General features: G+C 46.0%; 1 protein-coding gene across 4 annotated transcripts in view; it reads left to right on the top strand.

Annotated features, from left to right (window-relative positions):
• Positions 1–21,495, top strand: part of ATP11B (ATPase phospholipid transporting 11B (putative)) — a 293,818-nt gene that overhangs the window by 201,566 nt on the left and 70,757 nt on the right. For all 4 annotated transcript variants that reach the window (XM_029616746.1, XM_029616747.1, XM_029616745.1 and 1 more), the window contains exons 21-24: positions 1,046–1,148; positions 2,261–2,406; positions 3,844–3,903; positions 12,723–12,850. In XM_029616746.1, the coding sequence (XP_029472606.1) occupies positions 1,046–1,148; positions 2,261–2,406; positions 3,844–3,903; positions 12,723–12,850 (437 nt within the window). The remainder of the gene's footprint in view (positions 1–1,045; positions 1,149–2,260; positions 2,407–3,843; positions 3,904–12,722; positions 12,851–21,495) is intronic.

Here is a 21,495-nt window from a genome sequence, read left to right as displayed (position 1 = left end):
AGAAGTTCCATACTTCTAAGTTCTTGTTTGAGGGTTTTAAGTTGTGGGGTGTACCAGGGTTTCCTGTTGTTCGAGTTTGAAAGAGTGTCTTTGGTAATTAAAGGGCAAGTAAGGTCTGCAATCTTTTTAGTTATCTTGATCCAGGAGGATGTGGGAGTAGCTTGGGTAACTTGTTCTGGATTCATCTTACTGGACACTATGAAATGGGAAGTTACTACTTACCTGATAATTTCCTTTTCTTTAGGACAGTCAGATGAATCTGGCTTCTCTCCCTTGGCTGCCAAATGGTTGTATTATGGTCCTCCTCCATGGCTACATGTTACAGGGATTACTGATAAGTATTAGTCCAGTTCCTAGACTAGTGTTAATACATTCTTGGCTGAGCTCAGTGTTGCCTGTTGGCTGAGTATTCAGATGGTTATCTGTTTAATCAAGTTTTTTGCTAGTCTGTCCACAGTTGCTTTTGAAGAGAATATTGGCAGGCTGATGCCACTGCAGGGATATATATACTCTGATGTTAGTTTGCTCTGTCTCCATCTGCTGGTAGAGGTGCATAACCCACTTATTCTGGATTCATCTGACTGTCCTAAAGAAAAGGAAATTATCAGGCAAGTAGTAATTTCTCATTTAAATAAAAACAAAAAAAATATATAAGGTGAGACCTTTTTATTGGACTCATTTAATACATTTCTTGACTAGATTTCGAGAACTACTATTTTCTTCAGGTCAGAATTCAAATGAGCGAAAGATGGCATTGCAAGGAAATATAAAGTAGTGTGGTTGCAATAAGTGAATCATAAAACGCCATTCCAGTGATTGATGTGATGTCTTTTGCTCATTTGAATTCTGACTTGAAGAAGAGAGTTTTAGCTCTCAAAAGCTAGTCAAGAAATGTATTTAGTCCAATAAAAAGGGATTACCATATTTTTTATGCTGTTTTTATTTGTTAACCTTTATTTCTGTGTATTCAGGTGGCCTCACACAGCAGCCAAAATTTATCCATAAATCTTTGCAAAATCTAATTGAAGTCTTCCTCCTCCTGCAGGTTGTGCGACTATTAAAGAGCTCGCCAGAGAAACCTATCACGTTAGCCATCGGTGATGGTGCTAATGATGTCAGTATGATACAAGAAGCTCATGTCGGCATAGGTAACTGAGCTGCTCTAAAATTTAATGTAATGCAGCAATTTTTGTAGTAGTGATTTGTTTCAGATATATCCTGATCATCAGAATATTTAATGGCTTTTATAATCTGTGAAGCAGCATTCGGATCTTACTGTTAATATGTAGTTATCTGGTTGATGTTAATCTGCTGTATTTCAATTTTATTTCAAAGTATGACAGGTGTGCAGTACGCAGTTTGATAATTGAACCCTCCATGTATTTTGCCTTATGGAGAAATGTCTTTCTGCCTCACTTCATCTAGGCTTCAATGGAAAGCTTTTAGTCCATAGATTTCACTGCTTTTGCCATGATTTGTTTGCTGGAGTCACTAATTCCATATTTAAAGGAATGATGCTTTTAAAGATGTTTGGCAGCATGTGTATACCCTGGGAGGATACTGAAGGTGTGTTTACAGCGAAAGCATCTGTGTAACTATGTTACATAACTGGATTATTGCTTACACAGTAGGAATGTGCATTTGTTTAAAACGAATGTGTAAAATGCAACATATGCAGCCATTTTCAATTCATTCTAAATGAAACACACCAAAAATAACCTCGTACAAAAACCCCCCCCAAAAATGTTTGTGATTTGTTCATGCATTAAAAAAAAACAAATAAAAATGGGCCTCTGGTGGGACTTAGGCCTTGGCCTGATGTCTGAGCATGGTTCAAGGCCTAGAACACCAGCAACAGGGCCCAATCTGAGGCTTTATCCCATTGCTTATACCCAACACTGGGGCCCAACCAAAGGTCAGGTCCTAGCACCTAGGCATGATGCTGAGGTCCAGGCCTTGGATCAGGCCTTGAGGTCCAGTACCAGGCCCCTGACCCTGCCTGTTTTTTGTTTTCCATTAAAGTCAATGTGGCCTAGAGATTGCTTTCCCCATTGACTTTAATGGAAAATGAAAATCAAATAAATGAAACATTTTTTTTTTTTATTAAGAACTAAGTGACGGGAGGTAACCTACGAAACAAATGGATGAACCGAAATTAAAATTTTGCCTCTATACATGCCTATTACACAGTTTTTAAGTAATGTGCTTTATTTCTTCTTTTTGTCATAACTTATTTTGTCTTTCCTTCTTGATTTTCTAGGAATCATGGGGAAGGAAGGGAGACAAGCTGTCAGAAACAGTGACTATGCAGTAGCACGCTTTAAATTCCTTTCCAAGCTGCTTTTGGTTCATGGCCACTTTTACTACATTAGAATAGCAACTCTTGTACAGTACTTTTTTTATAAGGTAAGTGTAAAGACTTCAAGGGAATTTAGTGTCTCCAAAAAGATTTTTCCAGTCTATACCATCATCATTTCATGTCCACTGATGTTCGTCAACACTGATGTTAGACAAAAGAATGATACTCTCATTTCAGGATTGTATTGGTAACCCATAGTCCAGGGCTTCCTAAACATGGTTGGTTTTTCAGGATCTCCACAATAAATATGCATGAGATAAGATAACATATACTGCAGACCTCTGCATATACAAATTTAGCTCATGCATGTCTATTGTAGGCATGCTGAAAATATGACTGCATTTGGGGGTCACAAAGCCAGGAGTCAGAAGCCCTGTCATAATCCAGTTCCTATTTTATCTGAATTCTGTTGGCTAGTATATTTTGATCCACTGTATAACTGCGTTATTGTATATGAAAGTAGCTATTTAAAGCCATACTGCAAGATAACAAGAATGCCCCAGAAGCACAAAAGACTTGTAGAATAATAATTTTTTTATTTTATTTTATTTATTTATACTTTTTTAATATACCGACGTTCAGGACCACAGTCTTATCATGCCGGTTTACATCAAACTTAACCAGGGAAAATTACAAATAACGAGAAGATCAATCAAGGTAAACAGGAAGGATAGGTTACAATAACTGGTGGAATGAACGAGAAATAACTTAAGTAAATCTAGAGTGATGGAATTTGAAGTTAAATTCCATTAAATTTGAAAGTTGGAATGTAATAGCAGTATATAAACAGCCTAATCAGAGCTTAAATTACAGTGAATATAAATCGTAATAGCGACATATAAATGACTTGATGACGGTATGTTACTGAACCAATGACATAATGAAATATTATGGTGATTTCCACCTAGTTTGTATGTTTTTCTGCCTTTATACTCCTGTATCCTTGTCATATTAAAGCCAAAGATCTGACTGTGCCACGACTGTCATATCATCTCTGACTGGTTGTGAATCTTAAAGCATTTAATTATGTTTTAATGACGTGTCAAAAGCCCATGTACTCCCACAAGGTGAAGCACACCTCCACTTCCAAAAATCTAAAGACAAGTATCACTTTCTCAAATAAATGTCATTGTCTTATTTAATGATGGACAATATGTGCTGTACCCGACAGGCTAGCGCTGATTCAGATGTTTGCAAACGTAATTGATTTGTACCCTTAGTTCCGATAGCTATAAAGCAAAAAGAAAAGTTTACCCCATTCTTTCTGTCACTTTGCTGTTAGTCTAGAAGGGAGATTAGGCCCCCAGCTTTTAACTTAGTGCTCCCCCCCTCAGCAGCGCTGACAGCTTCGTTCACATTTATTTATTTTAAAATGCATACACCGCACCAAAACAAAACTATTAGAGTGGTTTACAATAAATTTCCAAAAGATGTGCATTTTAAGTATAACTTTACATAGTAATCCTCTTTTGTTTCTTTTTCAGAATGTGTGCTTTATTACACCACAATTTTTGTATCAGTTCTTTTGTTTGTTCTCCCAACAAGTAAGTGCAAGAACATTTTTGTTCATAATTTTGCAGATGGCTGAAATGTTGCTTGTGTGGCGTGTAGAAACTTCAGATGATCCAAGAAAGCAAACCGGTAGCCTATCCAAGGTGACTGTCAGCAATGAAAACACGTGGATGGATCGGTGTAAAACAAGGTTTTATTGAAGCTTGCCCGACTCTGGCCGAGTTTCGCTCAAAGAGCTGCCTCAGGGGCTTACAAGCCACTTGATTTGGCTTAAAACATCACAAAGTTAACACGTAACGAAGTCAACGGTGATAACACAGCAGGTTTCTCTGAAATAATGTTCAAATCAGGTCCTTTTTAAAACAGATGTGTAAAAATCAGAGTATTGCATACCAAATGAACGCTCAGCAAATCCGTGCTGAGCGTTCATTTGGTATGCAATACTCTGATTTTTACACATCTGTTTTAAAAAGGACCTGATTTGAACATTATTTCAGAGAAACCTGCTGTGTTATCACCGTTGACTTCGTTACGTGTTAACTTTGTGATGTTTTAAGCCAAATCAAGTGGCTTGTAAGCCCCTGAGGCAGCTCTTTGAGCGAAACTCGGCCAGAGTCGGGCAAGCTTCAATAAAACCTTGTTTTACACCGATCCATCCACGTGTTTTCATTGCTGACTGAAACTTCAGATGAGTCTGCCTTCATGGCAGAAATCTGTCTTTGCATCCCAAGGCCTGTCTCCTCAAGCCTTTCAGTTTGATTCTCAACAGGTTGTATCAGGTTTAATATCCCCGCTGGAGTAATTACAGGAAGAGGGACAGAACAGAGGGATACATTTGTCTGTGACAAAGGGGAATGTAAGGAGCCATTATGAAATTCCCCTCTGACATAACTTACATACACCAAATATTGATGCTTAAAATGGAAAGCTTGATCTGCTGTGCATACTGGCCAGAAAGTGTAAGACAAATTTCAGCTTTGGTCTCCCTCTGAGTTGCAGATATTGTAGTAGCACTCTGAGGTGTGTTTGTTATGCTAAATAACCCTTTAAAATAAAACTCTAAATGGCTTACTAGTCTAAAGAAAACATATATTTATTTTTATGTAAAAATCTTCTTTATTGAGAGAATTTCACAAACTTCATTTTTATAATTGTTGTTTTATATCCTGTGAAGTAGTGGGGGGCTATACATTTTTTAAAATAAACAAGTATATAATTCCAGAATCCAGTAAACAAATACATTAACAATCCTCAACAGCAACAACAAATTAACATCCCATAAATACAGGGGGAAAAAAAGTATACCCTGAACAAATAGATATTGATGACAATCTAAAAGGGATCGGGGCCTCTTCCCTTGTTTTTAATCAAGATAGTTTCTGAGATCTTTTTTAGTTTCACTCATAGCCTGGTAAGAGCTGAGCTCATGACCGTCGTTTGTGACACTTGCTATTGTCTCCTTTCTTCCCTTCTGCTCGGTAGAGCACGGATACCTATGATCAGGTGACACCACCCAGGGCCCACTAAAATCCTCACTCAGTATATACAAGTATATTGCCTAACAAGACCAACATGGTGCAGCCTTTCTTGGGCATCATGGTCTGTCATCAGGCCAGCATGTGTGCACAGCGTCATGTTAGTGGGGACTATAAAACGGAACATGGGACCTTGGAGGGTCCAGAGCCTGAAGGCGATGATCCGCAGGTGATCCGTCTCTTTAAGAGAGAGGAGCTTCGCCCACTTATCCCACAGGTGTTAGAGGAATTGGGGATTAAGCTTACACTGGAGAATTCGGATGCAGAAGGGGTTAATCCGGTTCTGGATGGACTATGGAGGCCTCCCAGCGCATTCCCAATTCCGAAGAAAATCCAAAAGTTGATCAACCGGAAGTGGGATTCCCCCGACTCGGGTCTGCGAGTTGGCAGGATGATGTCTAAGCTTTATCCGCTTCTGCAGGACCATTTGGATGTTCTCAAGGTCCCGAAGGTGGATGCGGCAGTTTCAGCGGTTACCAAAAAGACCACTATCCCGGTTGCTGGAGCTTCCGCTCTGAAGGATATTCAGGATTGGAAGTTGGAAGTGCATCTCAAGCGGGCTTATGAGGTTCTGGGTCTCGGCCTGCGAGCGGCGGTCTGTACAAGTCTAATGCCGCAGACATGTTTGTGTTGGATCCAGAAGCCGCAGGAGCAGTCGGCCTCCGGGACTCTTTCCCCGGCCCAGGCGGCTTGCCTGGAGGCGGGGGTTGCCTATGGGGCTGATACCTTTATATGACCTGGTGAGGACCATGGCCCGCGGTATGGTGGCGGTGGTGGCGGCCAGGCGGCACTTGTGGCTGCGTAACTGGTCAGCGGATCTGTCGTCAAAATTGCAGCTCTGTAATCTACCCTTTCAGGGAAAACTGCCGTTTGGTGAGGATCTTAATCGTCTGATGAAATCGCTGGGCAAGACAAAGGGCAATAGGCTGCCAGAGGATCGAAAGTCTGGCCGGAAGCCTTTCTCCTCTCTGCCTCATTTTCGGGAGTCGAGGCGTTTTCGTCCAACTAGTTCCTCAAGGGCTTCGGCCCCAAGGCAGTCCTCGCACAAACAGTCCTTTCGTGGGCCTGGAAGGTCATCTAGAGGCGGATGCACCCAGGGAGCGGGTGGCCATAAATCCTCCCAATGAGATCTGGCAGGTCCACTCCTTGTCGCTAGTGATCGGGGGCAGACTGGCCTGATTCTACAGGGAGTGGATCAAGATAACTTCCGACCGGTGGGTCTTCAATGTGGTGAGAGACGGCTACGCCTTAGAATTTTCTCGTCCTCTGCGGTCGGTCTTTCAGGAGTCGCGTTGTCTTTCCCGAAGCAAGCGGGTGGCTGTCCGGGAAACGCTTCAGCGGTTGTTAAATCTGGAGGCTGTAGTACGAGTTCCAGTGTCTGAACAGGGATAAGGCAGATATTCCATCTATTTCGTGCTGCCCAAAAAGGAAGGCACTTTCCGACCTATCTTAGACCTGAAGAAAGTCAACCAGAGTTTGAAAGTACCACATTTTCAGATGGAGACGTTATGCACCATAATTGCGGCGGTACGGACAGGAAAGTTTTTGGTGACTCTGGACCTCACCGAGGCTTATCTTCATATCCCTATCCGTCGGGAACACCAGAAGTTCCTCAGATTCATGGTCATGGGTCAGCACTATCAGTTTCAAGCGCTTCCCTTCGGCCTGGCCACCACCCCGCGGACCTTTACGAAGGTGGTAGTGGTAGTGGCGGCGGCCCAGAGACGAGAGGGATTTTTTGTGCACCCTTACTTGGACGATTGGCTGGTCCGAGCGAAGTCGCTGGACGAGTGTATGAGGTCTGTAGACCGGGTACAATGTCTCCTGGAATCTCTGGGCTGGATCATCAATGTGCAAGAGTCATCTGGTCCCTTCTTGTTCCATCGAGAGAGAGCCTGGGATCTCCTCTGCGATCGGTGGGGGACTCCTCAGTTCGATCTCATGGCAACGAGTCTGAATGCCAAGACGCCGAGGTTCTTCAGCCATCGGAGGGAGTCCGGGGTGGTGGGGCTCGATGCCTTAGTTTGTCCGTGGCCAAGCAGTGTCCTCCTGTATGTCTTCCCTCCGTGGCCACTTATAGTGAGGGTACTCAGGCAAGTAGAGAGTCACACGGGGTCAGTGGTGATGGTGGCTCCAGAGTAGCCTCGTTGTCCTTGGTTCACAGACCTGCTGCGTCTGACAGTGGACGGACCACCACTTACCGGATCTGCTTCATCAGGGTCCTATATTTTCAGATCGGGAGGATCGCTTCTGTCTAGCGGCCTGGCTTTTGAGAGGAGGCGATTGCGTGTGAGAGGGTATTCAGAACCAGTAATTGCTACGCTTCTCCAAGCGCGGCACCCTTCTACCTCTTTGGCCTATTCCAGGGTATGGAAAATGTTTGAGTCTTGGTGTGGACAACAGGGGTTGGACCGTCTTCAGGTTTCCGTGTCCCATATTTTGTTCTTTTTGCAGGTGGGCTTATCCAAAGGCTTGGCCCATAGTTCTCTGCAAGTCCAGGTTTCCGCTTTGGGTTGTCTCAGAGGGGGAGAATACAGGGGAAGGCTTTGCATTTTCTACAGGGAGTCAAGCATCTCCGTTCACCCCTGCGAAGCATTTCTCTGGAATGGAACCTTAATCTCGTGTTATGGGCCCTTTGCGAGGAGCCTTTGAGCCTCTGGGTCAGACATCTTTGATCCTTACTCTGAAGACTGTCTTTTTGGTAGCTATCTGTTCGGTGAGGAGGATCTCAGAATTGCAGGTGCTTTCGAGCCGTGATCCGTTTCTCCAGATTTCATCGGATAAGGTGTCTTTACGAACAGTGCCTTCTTTTCTTCCTAAGGTGGTGTTGGTTTTTCATGTGAACCAAACAGTGGAGTTGCCTGGGTTTCCTGATTGGGCTCGGGATCCCTTGATGGGACGAGAGCTCCAGCTTTTGGATGTGAGACGAGTGGTATTGCAAAACTTGAAAGTCACTAACGCTTTCCGTCGCTCTGATCATTTGTTTGTCCTGTTCGGGGAAGCAAAAAAGGGCGAGAAGGCATCTAAATCCTCTTTGTCTCGCTGATTGAAAGAGACTATCTCTGCGGCTTATGTATCCAAGGGAAGAGCGGTTCCAGTGGAGCTTAGGACACATTCGACTCGAGCTAAGGCGACGTCTTGGGCTGAGTGTCAGTTGGTGTCTCCCCAGGAGATCTGTAGAGCCGCGGTGTGGTCCTCATTACACACTTTCACCAAACATTACCGTTTGGATGTGCGGGCCCCGGAGACGGCCCCTTTTGGGGAGAGTGTACTTCAAGCGGGTCTTTCAGGTTCCCGCCCAGTGTAGGAGGGCTTTGGTACATCCTACTTGTCTGGACTGATTTGGGTATGTTCAGGAAAGGAAAATTTGGTTCTTACCTGCTAATTTTCGTTCCTGTAATACCACAGATCAGTCCAGAGGCCCGCCCTGAGGATCTCTGCTGAAAGATTGCTTGGTCTCCTGCTGTATTTGTTTGCAAAGCAGACTTGCCATTTTTGGCTACGATTTCTTGGTTTACTGTTTTAAATTGGTTATCTAGTTGGCCAGGGGTATCCATGTTAGGAGCCTTGTTCGCTCTCTAATTTACTTATCTTGGCTTGGGTGTCGATTAATACTGAGCGACTGCAGGTGGCACGCTCGTATATGTGGCAGTGCCCAAAGTTTTGTTCTCTACCTCCATCTGTTGGTAGGGATGAATAAAACCCACTTGTCTGGACTGATCTGTGGTATTACGAGAATGAAAATTAGCAGGTAAGAACCAATTTTCCTTTATTTTGGATTTTGTTGCATTGTATATCATCACATAAGTTTAGCTATATGGTAGGGAAAAAGTACTAATCGGCTGCTTATCCCATGAGGGACCAGGAAGGAATTTATCATTGCTACAGAAGAGACTAGAGATGCAGGCTTGTTGACTATCCCGAGTTACTTCATAGTTGGGCAGCCAGGGGGCTGCACTCGGTGGTCCTCAGCTCTTCTTTCAGCCAAACCAACTCTGTGTCTGTATGTGTTAACTGTGACAGCTGAGCTATGACACAGTTTCTATGTGAATTATTTGCATAGTCCTAACAGATCTACAGTAAAGAAAAGTAGAAGATTGCTAATTATTGTGAGATTCTGAAATAAGGCAAAGTGATGTTTCCATCTAATCTTACAGACTGGCAGGTGGCTGCACTGTAATGAATACTTAGTGCACAATTTGGGGGAGAAACATTATTTCCTAGGTAGTTTGGGGTGGAAATTCCAACCCTGTGGTCTGAGCTGACCTCTGCCCCCACTGCTAGTACCCTCTGAGCAGAGAAGAGTTTCTGGCATGTATGACCTGCAGCATATCTTTTATCAGATTATTCTGAGGGGCATCATCACCAAAAAGTAGTGAAGGTAATTAAATGAGAGTGAAACGCATGTGTTTGACTGCAGACCATTCATCTGCAGTCAGCAATGTAGCTCGCAAACTAGGTTGTGTTTCCTGAAAGGTCAGCATCTGTGTGACTTCTGTTGGCAGTTTGTTCATCAGTCTGCTTGCTACTAATCCCTCCTCTCTGGACCAGAGGTTTCCAACCGGTGCACTGTAGCACACTGACGTGCCACTGGGTCACCTGAGGTGTGCCACGAAAGTTTGGCCTCCCCAGGGAGAGAAGACAGGAGCCACCATTGCCACTGCTTGCAGCAAAGTCTCCGTCTCTCCCTTTCCCCACCGCACAGCATCCCTTATTTTGTATATATGGTCTCCTGCCAAGAGGAGTCAATGAGCAGTGCTCTGTATCTACTGCCACTGCCAACATCCCGCTGAAGAAGGAACTGTATAGGGCCAGTGGATCTCACAAGACTGCGGGAAGGAGGCGGCAGCAGGTAGGGCGCACCGCTCAGCAGATGGAGAAGACACCGAGGGAGGAGGGGAAGATGGTAATGCCAGAAGGTAGGGGGAAGGGAGTGGCGTTGCTTGGGGGTGGGCAGGAGGAAAGGGAAAGTAGTGATGTCAGAAATGAGATAGGGAGAAGGCAAGGGATGTGGTTGATGACAAGCAGTGGGAGGGAAGGAAGGGGATAACATCAAGAAGGGGGGAGGGAAGTGATGGTGAACTTGCAACAAAGTGAACCCAGTGCTAGTATAACAAGGCTGGGAATCCTGTTTCTCTAGCTCAGCAGCCAGTACCTTCAAGAAATACCCAACCTGTTCTTCAGTCCGAGGTTTTGCACAACTTGATTGCACCCAGGTTTTCATTGACTACCATACTTAGGCATTGTCAGAATCCAAATCTCAAATGCAAAAATGTTGTCCTGACACTAAAGATCTTATCGCGATTACAAAATGGGGGGAAATGTTGCCTAATATTTGATTTCTTTGTCTGGCCATCTGTGGAATTAACAAATTACAGTGCAGTGTTTGAGGCAGAACACAAAATTGCTGTTCTCCATGGAACCAGAAACGAACAAAAGGATCTCTCTCTGTGTAGGTTATTATCTTGGCACTGGAGTTTTGCAGCAGTGGGACACATCCTAGCAAATCTCAACCTCCCTCCAGCTAAGAATAGAATTACAGGAAATTAAATCTCAGCCATTTAATGATCTTACATTAAAATGAGCTTATTTTCTAATATAAACCTTTTTTCTTAGTCTGAAAATGCAACAGAATCAAAGTTCTGTAACAGGACGGTTTTTCTGATTAAAATTGCCCTGAATCTTTTCCATCAAGGCACAGTGTGTGGCTGCTGCTGCAGCTCCTCTTCAGTCACTGTAGCTGGGTTTTGAGCAGCTGCTTGGTATCCCCCCACCAGTCGGATACCTGCCTCTCACCAGGTCACTCTCCTCTCCTCCTCTGTTTTCCCACCATCTCCTCCCCACATATCCATTGGCTCACTCTATTCCCTTCCTTTGTGCTCCACAGCCGCTCCCAGGCTCAGGAAATGTCCTGTGCTGCAGCCACTAAAGCTCCAGGCCAGCTACAGCTAGACAGAGGAAATTGAGACCAGCAGCCACTGCTGGCTAAAGATGCTCCTTGGTCCTGGCTGCTCCAGGCCCGGTAGGCATACCTCTGCACACTTGAGCTACTGTTTCTGCCATACGCAGTGAGGCATTGGGTCCCAGAAATTATGCATCCCAGGTCACTCAAGTCCTATCCTGTGCCTGTGTGTCATTGTGCTCCAGGCACTTTACACAGGCACCCTGAGCACTACTGGAATCCCGCTAATGGCAGTGAGGCTCCAGGCGTTAGCACACATGAGCCTTGCGACATTGGATCCCTTCCTGCTCCTTGTTCTCAGGATTCGAACGCAGACTCCCCATGATATTGAAGCTCCTCCTCCTCGCGCTGTGTGCAGTAGGGCTCCGGGCAGCCTTTTGCACCTTTCCAGCAGATCCTCGTCCCTTATTCCACAGTGCTCCAGATCACCCGGCAGCTGTGCGCAGCGCCCTACCATCCTGCTTTGCAGAGGCTATGGAGGTGTCCATGAGACTACTGTCCCTCTCTCGTCTTAACATTTTGGAGGCGGACTCTGCCCTGAGCTTTCAAAGAGAGAGCTGGCACAGACTTTCTTGTCGAGACTTGCCGCGGCTACAAAGGACCTGTGGGGGTCTGAGCCTGTTTTCGGTTTATATGCTCTTTTTCCATGGAAGAAGATGCATGCGGAGTTGAAACCGTAATCTGCACATGTTGCTTCTCCTCGCCTGACCTAATCATGCTCCTGGGAACGCCGTCTCTCAATGTGTTACGGAAAGAGATGTGCGCCTTTAGCTACACCAAGGGAGAACCAGATGGCTGGTATATGCATGCAAGTCATTACCTTGTGGCGGAAATGGCTTTGAAAATGATCCTCCTGAGGTCTGGTGAAACCTAAAGCTAGAATTAATTTGGATTGCAACGACTGACTTTGGTCCTGTGACAGTGATTATTGCAGGGGCATTGTATGCAGTATAAGTATGCAGATACGCGTTCGTTCATTTTTATTAGTGGCGGAAGGTTCCACAATACATGGAATACACTGGGGTCAAGATAAAGTTTGGCGTAGACAGCAAACAAGGCAGAACGTGTGCACAGCAAATATCTTCAGAGGCAAGGATCTAAACACTATTTAAAGGTAAAGTGTAGCCCTCTCCCCTCCTCTAGCTGGTCCAGGCACTTCCAAAACCCTTTCATCTTCATTTTTGCTGTTTTAAGTAAAATATATTGCATCATGTATACCTTGGCTAAGTAATTCTGTATTACGTGAATACTAATATGGTCCAAAAAGCCTTTAAAAGTTTAAAGCAGTGTTTACTTTCCTAAGTAATTTATGTGGAGAGAGGCAAATAACTTTTTTTTTTCTTTTCCTTTTCAGACACTTTATGACAGTGTGTACTTGACTTTGTACAATATTTGTTTCACCTCACTACCTGTCCTTATGTTCAGTCTATTTGAACAGCACGTGCATCCTCATGCATTACAGAGCAAGCCTGGTCTCTATCGGTAAGCGCGTCCTTCTGTCTCCTCGTAGCACAAGGAATATATAAAATGTCACCCTGCGTTTGGCAGAATTCCTTTGAGCATTATACCACCTCTGACGTAGATGCTGGTCCCAGCACCTGCAGATTACTTGACCGTAAGATTTATGAGAAACACTGGGCACAAAGTGATGTCAAACCAGCTTCACTATATAAGGGTATATGAGAGAAATGTCACTGAGGCCTTTAAAGTCTTCCTTTCCTCAGTAGGGTGGTAGGTCTCTGAGTCTGTCTGCTTGCTAGGCCCAGGAAGTGTACAAATGAAGTCAGTAATGGTTTTGGGCGAGTATTTGGAGCTAGAAAGTCTCTTCCCTTATACCTGCAAATTGAGCTGTTCTGGATTACCTTTTTCATGTACAGTTTTAACCTCCCGATTTTTATTGTGTACTTCTTGGATACTCTGGCCATAACTGATGTCATGATGTGCAGTTTTCTCCCAGGACAAGCAGGATGGTAGCCCTCACATGTGGGCGATGTCATCAGACGGAGCCCTGTCACGGAATACTTTTGGTCAAAGTTTCTAGAATTTTGACTGGCACACTGAGCATGCCCAGCATGCCATAATTTCCTGGCTGGCCACCCTCCCCGCGCGATCGGCGTGGACCCATCGGGGTCAGGGGAGGCGGACAAGGCCTTGGCCTCCCGCGTGGCTAGCGGCCCGCGGAGAAAAAAAGAGAAGGAGCCCCGAACCGGCCCAGCGCAGGAGGGACACGCGGTAAGCCCGCCCACCTCCCGACGTCATCTAAAGTGCCCTTAAAGGGCTCAAGACGCTCCCAGGCCGGCCATTTCCTGGCTGGCCACCCTCCCCGCGCGATCGGCGTGGACCCATCGGGGTCAGGGGAGGCGGACAAGGCCTTGGCCTCCCGCGCGGCTAGCGGCCCGCGGAGAAAAAAAGAGAAGGAGCCCCGAACCGGCCCAGCGCAGGAGGGACACGCGGTAAGCCCGCCCACCTCCCGACGTCATCTAAAGTGCCCTTAAAGGGCTCAAGACCCACCCAGGCGTCTCGCGCCTGGCGTCGCGCGTCTAAGGAGCGCGACAAAGGGGCCTACCCCTTTGTGTGCCCCTTAGTGAGAAAGGACAATCATACATACTTGCCTTCCTTGACATCTCATCCGCATTTGACACCGTCAGCCATCCCATTCTTCTACAGCGCCTAACTGAAATAGGCATTACAGGTGTTGCCCACAACTGGTTCACATCCTACCTCAGCAACAGAGACTACAAAATTCAGCTAGGCAATCACGTATCCAATGCCATCCCCCTTAATCAAGGTGTCCCTCAGGGATCATCCCTCTCCTCTACCCTCTTCAATATTTACATCCTTCCCCTCTGCTACTTCCTTTCTAGCCTAAATCTCCCCCATTACATATACGCTGATGATGTTCAGCTGCTCATACCCATCACTGACTCCCTTTCGAAAACCATGGATTTCTGGAATGATACCCTCCAATCCATAAACAATCTCCTCTCTTCCATCCACCTAGCCCTTAACACAACTAAAACTGAAATCATGCTCATCTCACCCCCCAACCACTCGATCCTCCCCCCTCTATCACAGTTCAAATTTGCCCAACAAGTCCGTGATCTGGGAATCATCCTCGACGGGCACTTTACCCTGAAGAAATTTATCAACAATATACTTAAAGATGGTTTCTTTAAACTCCATACACTGAAAAAACTTAAACCCTTACTGCATGCCCCTGATTTCCGGACAGTGCTTCAAACCACTATCTTTGCCAAAACAGACTACTGCAACTCCCTGCTCCTCGGCCTTCCTAACAACGCCATTCATCCCATTCAAATTCTGCAAAACACAACAGCCCGAATCCTGACCAACCTACGCAAACATGACCATATTACACCTGTTCTAAAAGATCTACATTGGCTCCCAATAGCATCCCGTATACAATATAAGGCACTCTCTCTCATCCACAAGGCTTTATACAATCCTGAAATGAACTGGTTCAATGAATCCTTCCGCTTACACCAGTCCAATAAACCTACCAGACATGCACATCTCGCAACCATGCCTATCCCCTCTCCCAAACTCCACAAACTAACCTCCACAAGAGCCCGTGCACTATCCATCGCCGGGCCGACCCTTTGGAACACAATGCCAGTTGAACTACGGCAAGAGGAATGCCTGAAATCCTTCAAGCGGAAGCTTAAGACCTGGCTATTTGCCAAAGCATACACCTAATCTCCACTCTGCCTTTCCACGGCCCCCCTTTCGGTACCCCGCTTTTGCCCCATCCTTCTTCTTTCCGCCCCCCTCTCCCCTCTTCTCCCCCCTCTGCTCTCCACTCCCCCCTCCCCCCCTAATATTCCCAAATCCCTTTTCTCTCAGTTCTCTCAACATTGTACATATGTATATAATTGCAATTCTTGTTTAATATTTAATGCAATTTATCCCATGTTCTCTTATCCCGTTATTCCCTTGTTAACATGTTTTATCTGTTCCATGTAAAGCGCCATGCATGGCGTATATTTGCGTTACACTGTGAACCGATGTGATATCCTGGATGAATGTCGGTATATAAAAAATTTTAAATAAATAAATAAATAAATAGTGTGCACCAGATCACAGAAGAAGCCACCCACGCTTATCATCCACCTATATCCCCCCCTCTCGTAACCTAAACGCACCGGCCACAGCTACCCACAATCATGCACCCACCCTCTCCTCCCTCGCTCTTTTCCTCTCCAGCAGTCATCCAGCCTCACCATCACCAGCAGTCACCCAGCCTCATCAACAGGCACCCAGCCGCTCCAACAGTCATCCAGTCTCTCCAGCAGTCATCCAGCCTCACCAGCAGTCATCCAGCCTCACCAACAGGCACCCAGCCAGCAGTCATCCAGCCTCATCAACAGGCACCCAGCCGCTCCAACAGTCATCCAGTCTCTCCAGCAGTCATCCAGCCTCACCAGCAGTCATCCAGCCTCACCAACAGGCACCCAGCCAGCAGTCATCCAGCCTCACCAGCAGTCCTCGAGCCTCACCAACAGGCACCCAGCCAGCAGTCATCCAGCCTCACCAGCAGTCATCCAGCCTCACCAGCAGTCATCCAGCCTCTCCAGTTAATCAACATGATGCAAACCCTCCCTATCCCTATCATTCCGCACTCATTCCTCAACAGAGTTAATTCACCCTTACCCAAGACACAACGTTCTAAGAGATCCCTGATCCCCATTATGATTTCCCCTCTAAACCAATTCCTTGGTCTATCCTTAATCACACTAACCCTCCTCAACTCCCAATCTTTGTCAAAAAAATCCCATTTGCTCAACGACTACTTACTGGACACTCAACCGGACCTGTGTGCTATAACTGAAACATGGTTGAAAAACACAGACACACCCCTAATCAACCAATTACCAACTCAGCTATATGACCTCTTCTCCATCACCAGAACTAAAAAAAGAGGGGGAGGATTACTGCTAGCTGCAAAAAAAGAATTAAGACTAACCCAACACTCAATTAAAACTTCTACCAAACTCGAAATCGGACTATTTAAATCCACTCAACTCCAAATCTGCCTTATCTATGCCCCGCCTGGGCTCCTAGACTCCGACCCATCGCCTCTCATAGAACTTGTAGCCAAACACATCAATACCAACTCACCAGCGATCCTGCTAGGAGACTTCAACATTCATGTTGATTCCCCTTCCCCCTCAGCCAACTGCGAAGCCCTCCTCTCCGCCTTCATGGCCATGGGTTTCAAACAAATCATTAACAAACCCACGCACAAAGCAGGACACACGCTAGATTTAATATTTACGAATGACCAGATCTTGAACACTTATCCTCCTACCTGCACCCCCATCCCTTGGTCAGATCACTCGATTATTGAAACCGAAATATCCATAAAAAAAAAAACCACCACCAACATCACTAAATCCACGATCCAATTTAGAAAAACATGCTCCATGGATGCTCTCAGCAACACGCTCACCAAGGAACTAACTAACCTGGACCTCACAAATGCGGACACCGCCATGAACTCCTGGCTAACTATCACCCACGCAGCAGCTGATAAATTATGCCCCTTGACATCCAAACATATTAATCCTGCCTGTACTAACAAGAAACCCTGGTTCTCATCAGAATTAAGAACACTTAAACTAAACCTTCAACACAAAGAACAACAATGGCGGAAGAATCCCACCACCTCTGCACGGGCCTCCTACAAAACCACAATGAGCTACTATAGGGCCACCATTCTTCGTACAAAAAGGGACTTCTACGCCAAAAAAATACACGGCTTCCTGTATGACCCAAAAACTCTCTTCTCATATGTTGCCACACTCACCACCCCTATTCCTCCAGTCATCCCGGAAGAAGAAGCACAAAACAAATCCTCCGAGCTGGCAGTCTTCTTCGACAACAAAATAAAAAACTTACTTATCCTGCTACTATCTTCCAACCCCATTCCCAACTCCCAGCCCCCTCCTGACCAAAACCATGCCCCATTGACACACAAACGATCTCTAGAATCTTTTGATACTACATCATCCCTGGAAATAGAATCTATCATCAAGAAAATGAAGCCCTCTTCGCATCCTATAGACCAAATCCCGACCAAACTCCTTCTCACAATCCCTAACATCATCGCCAAACCTTTGGCCGACATCATAAACTGTTCACTCTCAAACGGTACTGTCCCGGATGCTTTAAAAACAGCCTCGCTGAAACCATTACTAAAAAAACCCAACTTGGACCCATCCAACCCCACAAATTTTCGCCCTATCGCTAACCTACCTTTCATAGCCAAGCTAATGGAAAAGCTGGTCAATACTAGACTCACTGACTACCTCGAATCCCACAACATACTATATCCATCGCAATTCGGTTTCAGGAAACGCAGAAATACAGAATCTCTCCTACTCTCATTAACGGACAACATCCTGTTGGGTCTCGACAAAGGCCAATCATACTTACTAGCCCTGCTAGACATCTCGGCAGCGTTCGACACAGTTAACCACACAATCCTCATCAACCGTCTGATGGAAATAGGCATTTCAGGGGCTGCACTCCTCTGGTTAAAATCCTTTCTAAGCGACAGATACTATAAAGTTAAAATAATCAACAAAGAATCTCATCCTGTAGCTGCCAAACAAGGAGTTCCCCAAGGTTCCTCTCTCTCGCCGACCCTATTCAACATATATCTTCTCCCCCTATGCCAACTCCTCAATAATCTCAACCTCACATACTTCATCTATGCAGACGATGTGCAGATCCTAATCCCCATCAAGGATCCAGTTTCAGACACCCTAAACTACTGGAATAGCTGCCTCCACACCATCAACCTCCTTCTCTCAAGTCTCTGCCTCGTACTCAATACGTCCAAGACCGAACTGCTAATCATTTCCCCCAATGATAATAACCTGCTAGCCTTCAATACCAACACACCACTAACAAGTCAAGTGAGAAACCTGGGGGCATTCCTAGACTCCAGAATGAACCTCAAAAAATTCATCAACAACACCACCAAAGAAGGTTTTTATAAACTACAGGTACTAAAACAGTTAAGACCTCTTCTACACTTCCACGACTACCGTTCGGTCCTTCAAGCCATACTTTTCTCAAAGATTGACTATTGTAATGCTCTGTTGCTAGGTCTCCCAGCCTCTTCTACCAAACCTCTTCAAATGCTGCAAAATGCTGCAGCCAGGATCCTCACAAACTCTCGCCGCATGGACCACATCACCCCAATTCTAAAAATACTCCACTGGCTACCCATTCGCTACAGAATTCTCTTCAAGACACTTACTATTATCCACAAAACCTTATTTCAGGAATCCTCACTCCAACTTACCATACCCCTCAAACCACACGCCTCTACAAGACCCACCAGATCTGCATACAGAGATTCCCTCCAGGTTCCCCCAAAAAAGTCCGTTCTCCACAACACCATTGAAAAACGTGCACTATCAACTGCCGGTCCGCATCACTGGAACTCTCTCCCGCCAGATCTCCGCCAGGAACACTGCCATATCACTTTCAGAAAAAAATTAAAAACTTGGCTGTTCGCCCAAGCATACCCCTGAAGAAACCGCAGGATCACCCCCACAGTTACATACCCCGCGGTTGCGTCCTCCTTCAGCAACTCAAGAAAGGAACTGTTTCTTGGACAACCGCACTTTAACATAACTTGCCTAATATTACACACGATGTAATTTTGGTATATAATGCTTACCATGTAAGCACTTACGTTTCTGCTTATTTGCTTTGTTCTCCTGTTAGAAATTGTTTAACCTATCCTTTCCTCTAACTACCAAGTTCCACATTCCCTGTTATAATGTAATTTCCTGCTTCTATTGTTAACTGGTTTTTTCCCCCTAGTTCATTGTAAACCGGTACGATAAGACCTGGTCTTGAGCATCGGTATATTAAAAGAATTTAAATAAATAAATAATCCCTGTAGCCACAGGGGACTCCCTTCAGTCTCTTTTTTTTTTTTTCCGCACTGCAGTTTGCCTTGCAGTTAGGAGCTCTGTGAGAATTTTCTCACCACTTTTTCTCACGGAAAAACTTGAAGTTATCTTCTTTAAAATGTTCCCTCATAGGGGTCTCCCATCGCAACTCGTTTCTTGATGCTCGGTGAGTAATTTTCCACCATCTACGGTCGGTTCCTGCTACCTTGTTGTTGGTTCCCGCAGGCCACCAACCGTTTCGCAGCCCCTTTTTTCACCATGGCAATGGGCTTCAGAAAGTGCCCAGTGTGTCCGCGCATGAAGTCTTATCACTGACCCGCACAATGTCTGTGTACTATGCCTCGGCCCATCACATGATGTATGTCGGTGTCCTAGCTGCGCTCAAATGACCCTGAAGGGCAGGTGTGCCCGTTTGGACAAAATGGAGTCTCTTTTCAAAATAAAACTAACTCCATCGACTTCTGCCCAGTCATCACCAGCAGGAAAATCTTCCTCCATCGAAAAACCTCTCCGGGAGTAGCAAGGGGACGGTGACCACCTGTCACTGACGCCATCCAGGGCATCAGTAGCATCTTCCTCGGTGCAGGAGAAGGACTGGACCGAGCACTGAGGGAAACATTGTCACTGGCACCGACGCGATTCCACACCCGGTGCCAGCACAGACACCGCATCGGCTTCGATGGCCATCAAACTGGTTGCAAAGAGGGCCCAGGGAGAGGAGCCTCCATCCTCCTCTGCACCCGAGACCCCGAGGCGTTCCCCACCGACACCGGTGCCGGGTACTGAGCCCCCACTGATTCCTGTGGAGGTGCCAGTAGCGCCTAGCCTGCCTCCCTCTGTAGCTGCGCTGCCTATACCAGCTTCCAGGGAAGGGTTGGACATCCTTGTCTGCCAGGTAGTCCTCTATGCCTTCTGGAGCCTGCATCCGCCATCAGTGCTGGTCCCCATACCGGCATCGACACCAGAGCCATCGATGTTTACACCGTTGCTCGACCGTCTTGATACCCTCATCAGTGCCCTTCCAACCCAAGCTGTGCCATCGGTATCGACTCGACCTTCCGAACCTCCAAAGCCCCCCGATACCCATTCCGGGGTCCTTGGAGGACAAGGACATGGACTCTAGTCCTGCTCCAGCTCCGCTTCCATCAATGCTGGAACCGGTTCCAGGTCCATAAGGGCTTTCGGGATCAAAGCACCCACGGTTCCCTTCAATGCCATCGAAGCCTCCATCAATACTGTTGCATCCTCCATCGAGGACTCCATCGATGTCTGCACGTCCTGGAGTAACAGACATTCTCCCTCCCTTGGGTCTCAACCAGAGACCCCTTATGATCCATGGGAGGATGTTGACACGGACACTTCCACATCAGAGGACCTACTCTCAGAGCCTTTTCCTCCAAAAGAGAGACGGTCCCCTCCAGAAGACCTCTCCTTTGCTAACTTCATAAAAGAAATGTCCAAACCAACCCTTTTGACCTGGTCACCGAAGAGGACACCCATCACAAGACATTAGTAGTTCTTCAATTTGTGGATGCCCCCAAGGAAATTATGGCCATTCCAGTCCATGAAGTGCTCTTGGATCTGCAACATCGTCTATGGGAGCACCCTTGCACTGTCCCACCATTCAGTAGGAAGACAGATGCAACATATCTGGTCCAGCACACTCCAGGTTGTCAGAAGCCTCAGCTACCTCACCAATCAGTGGTAGTTGAATCTGCGCAGAAGAAGGCCAAGAGATTGCGTCCTCATTCTTCAGCTCCCCCTGGAAAAGACCAAAGGTTTTTGGATGGTCTGGGTAGTAAAATCTTCCAGGGCTCTATGTTAGTGTCACGCATAGCTGCCTATCAGTTATATATGACACAATACCAAAGGAATCTATGGAAACAAGTCCAAGACATATCAGACTCCCTCCCCAACAACAACCTCACTGCCATTCTCCAAAAAGGCCTTGAGGCAGGAAAACATGAGGTAAGAGCTGCATATGATTCCTTTGAGACAGCTTCTTGTTTATCCACAACAGGAATCAGTGCCAGAAGATGGGCCTGGCTTAAGGCCTCTGATGTAAGGCCGGATGTCCAGGATAAGCTCCTGTGTACTAGAGATAATCTCTTTGGCAACAAGATACAGGACGCAGTGGCTCAATTGAAAGATCATTTATTTATTTATTTATTTTTA

The sequence above is a fragment of the Rhinatrema bivittatum genome, chromosome 9 (genome assembly GCF_901001135.1).
Source record: "Rhinatrema bivittatum chromosome 9, aRhiBiv1.1, whole genome shotgun sequence".
NCBI classification, from domain to species: Eukaryota; Metazoa; Chordata; class Amphibia; order Gymnophiona; family Rhinatrematidae; genus Rhinatrema; species Rhinatrema bivittatum.
Note: the sequence above shows the minus strand (reverse complement) of the source record. Positions and strands in the feature narration are given on the sequence as shown.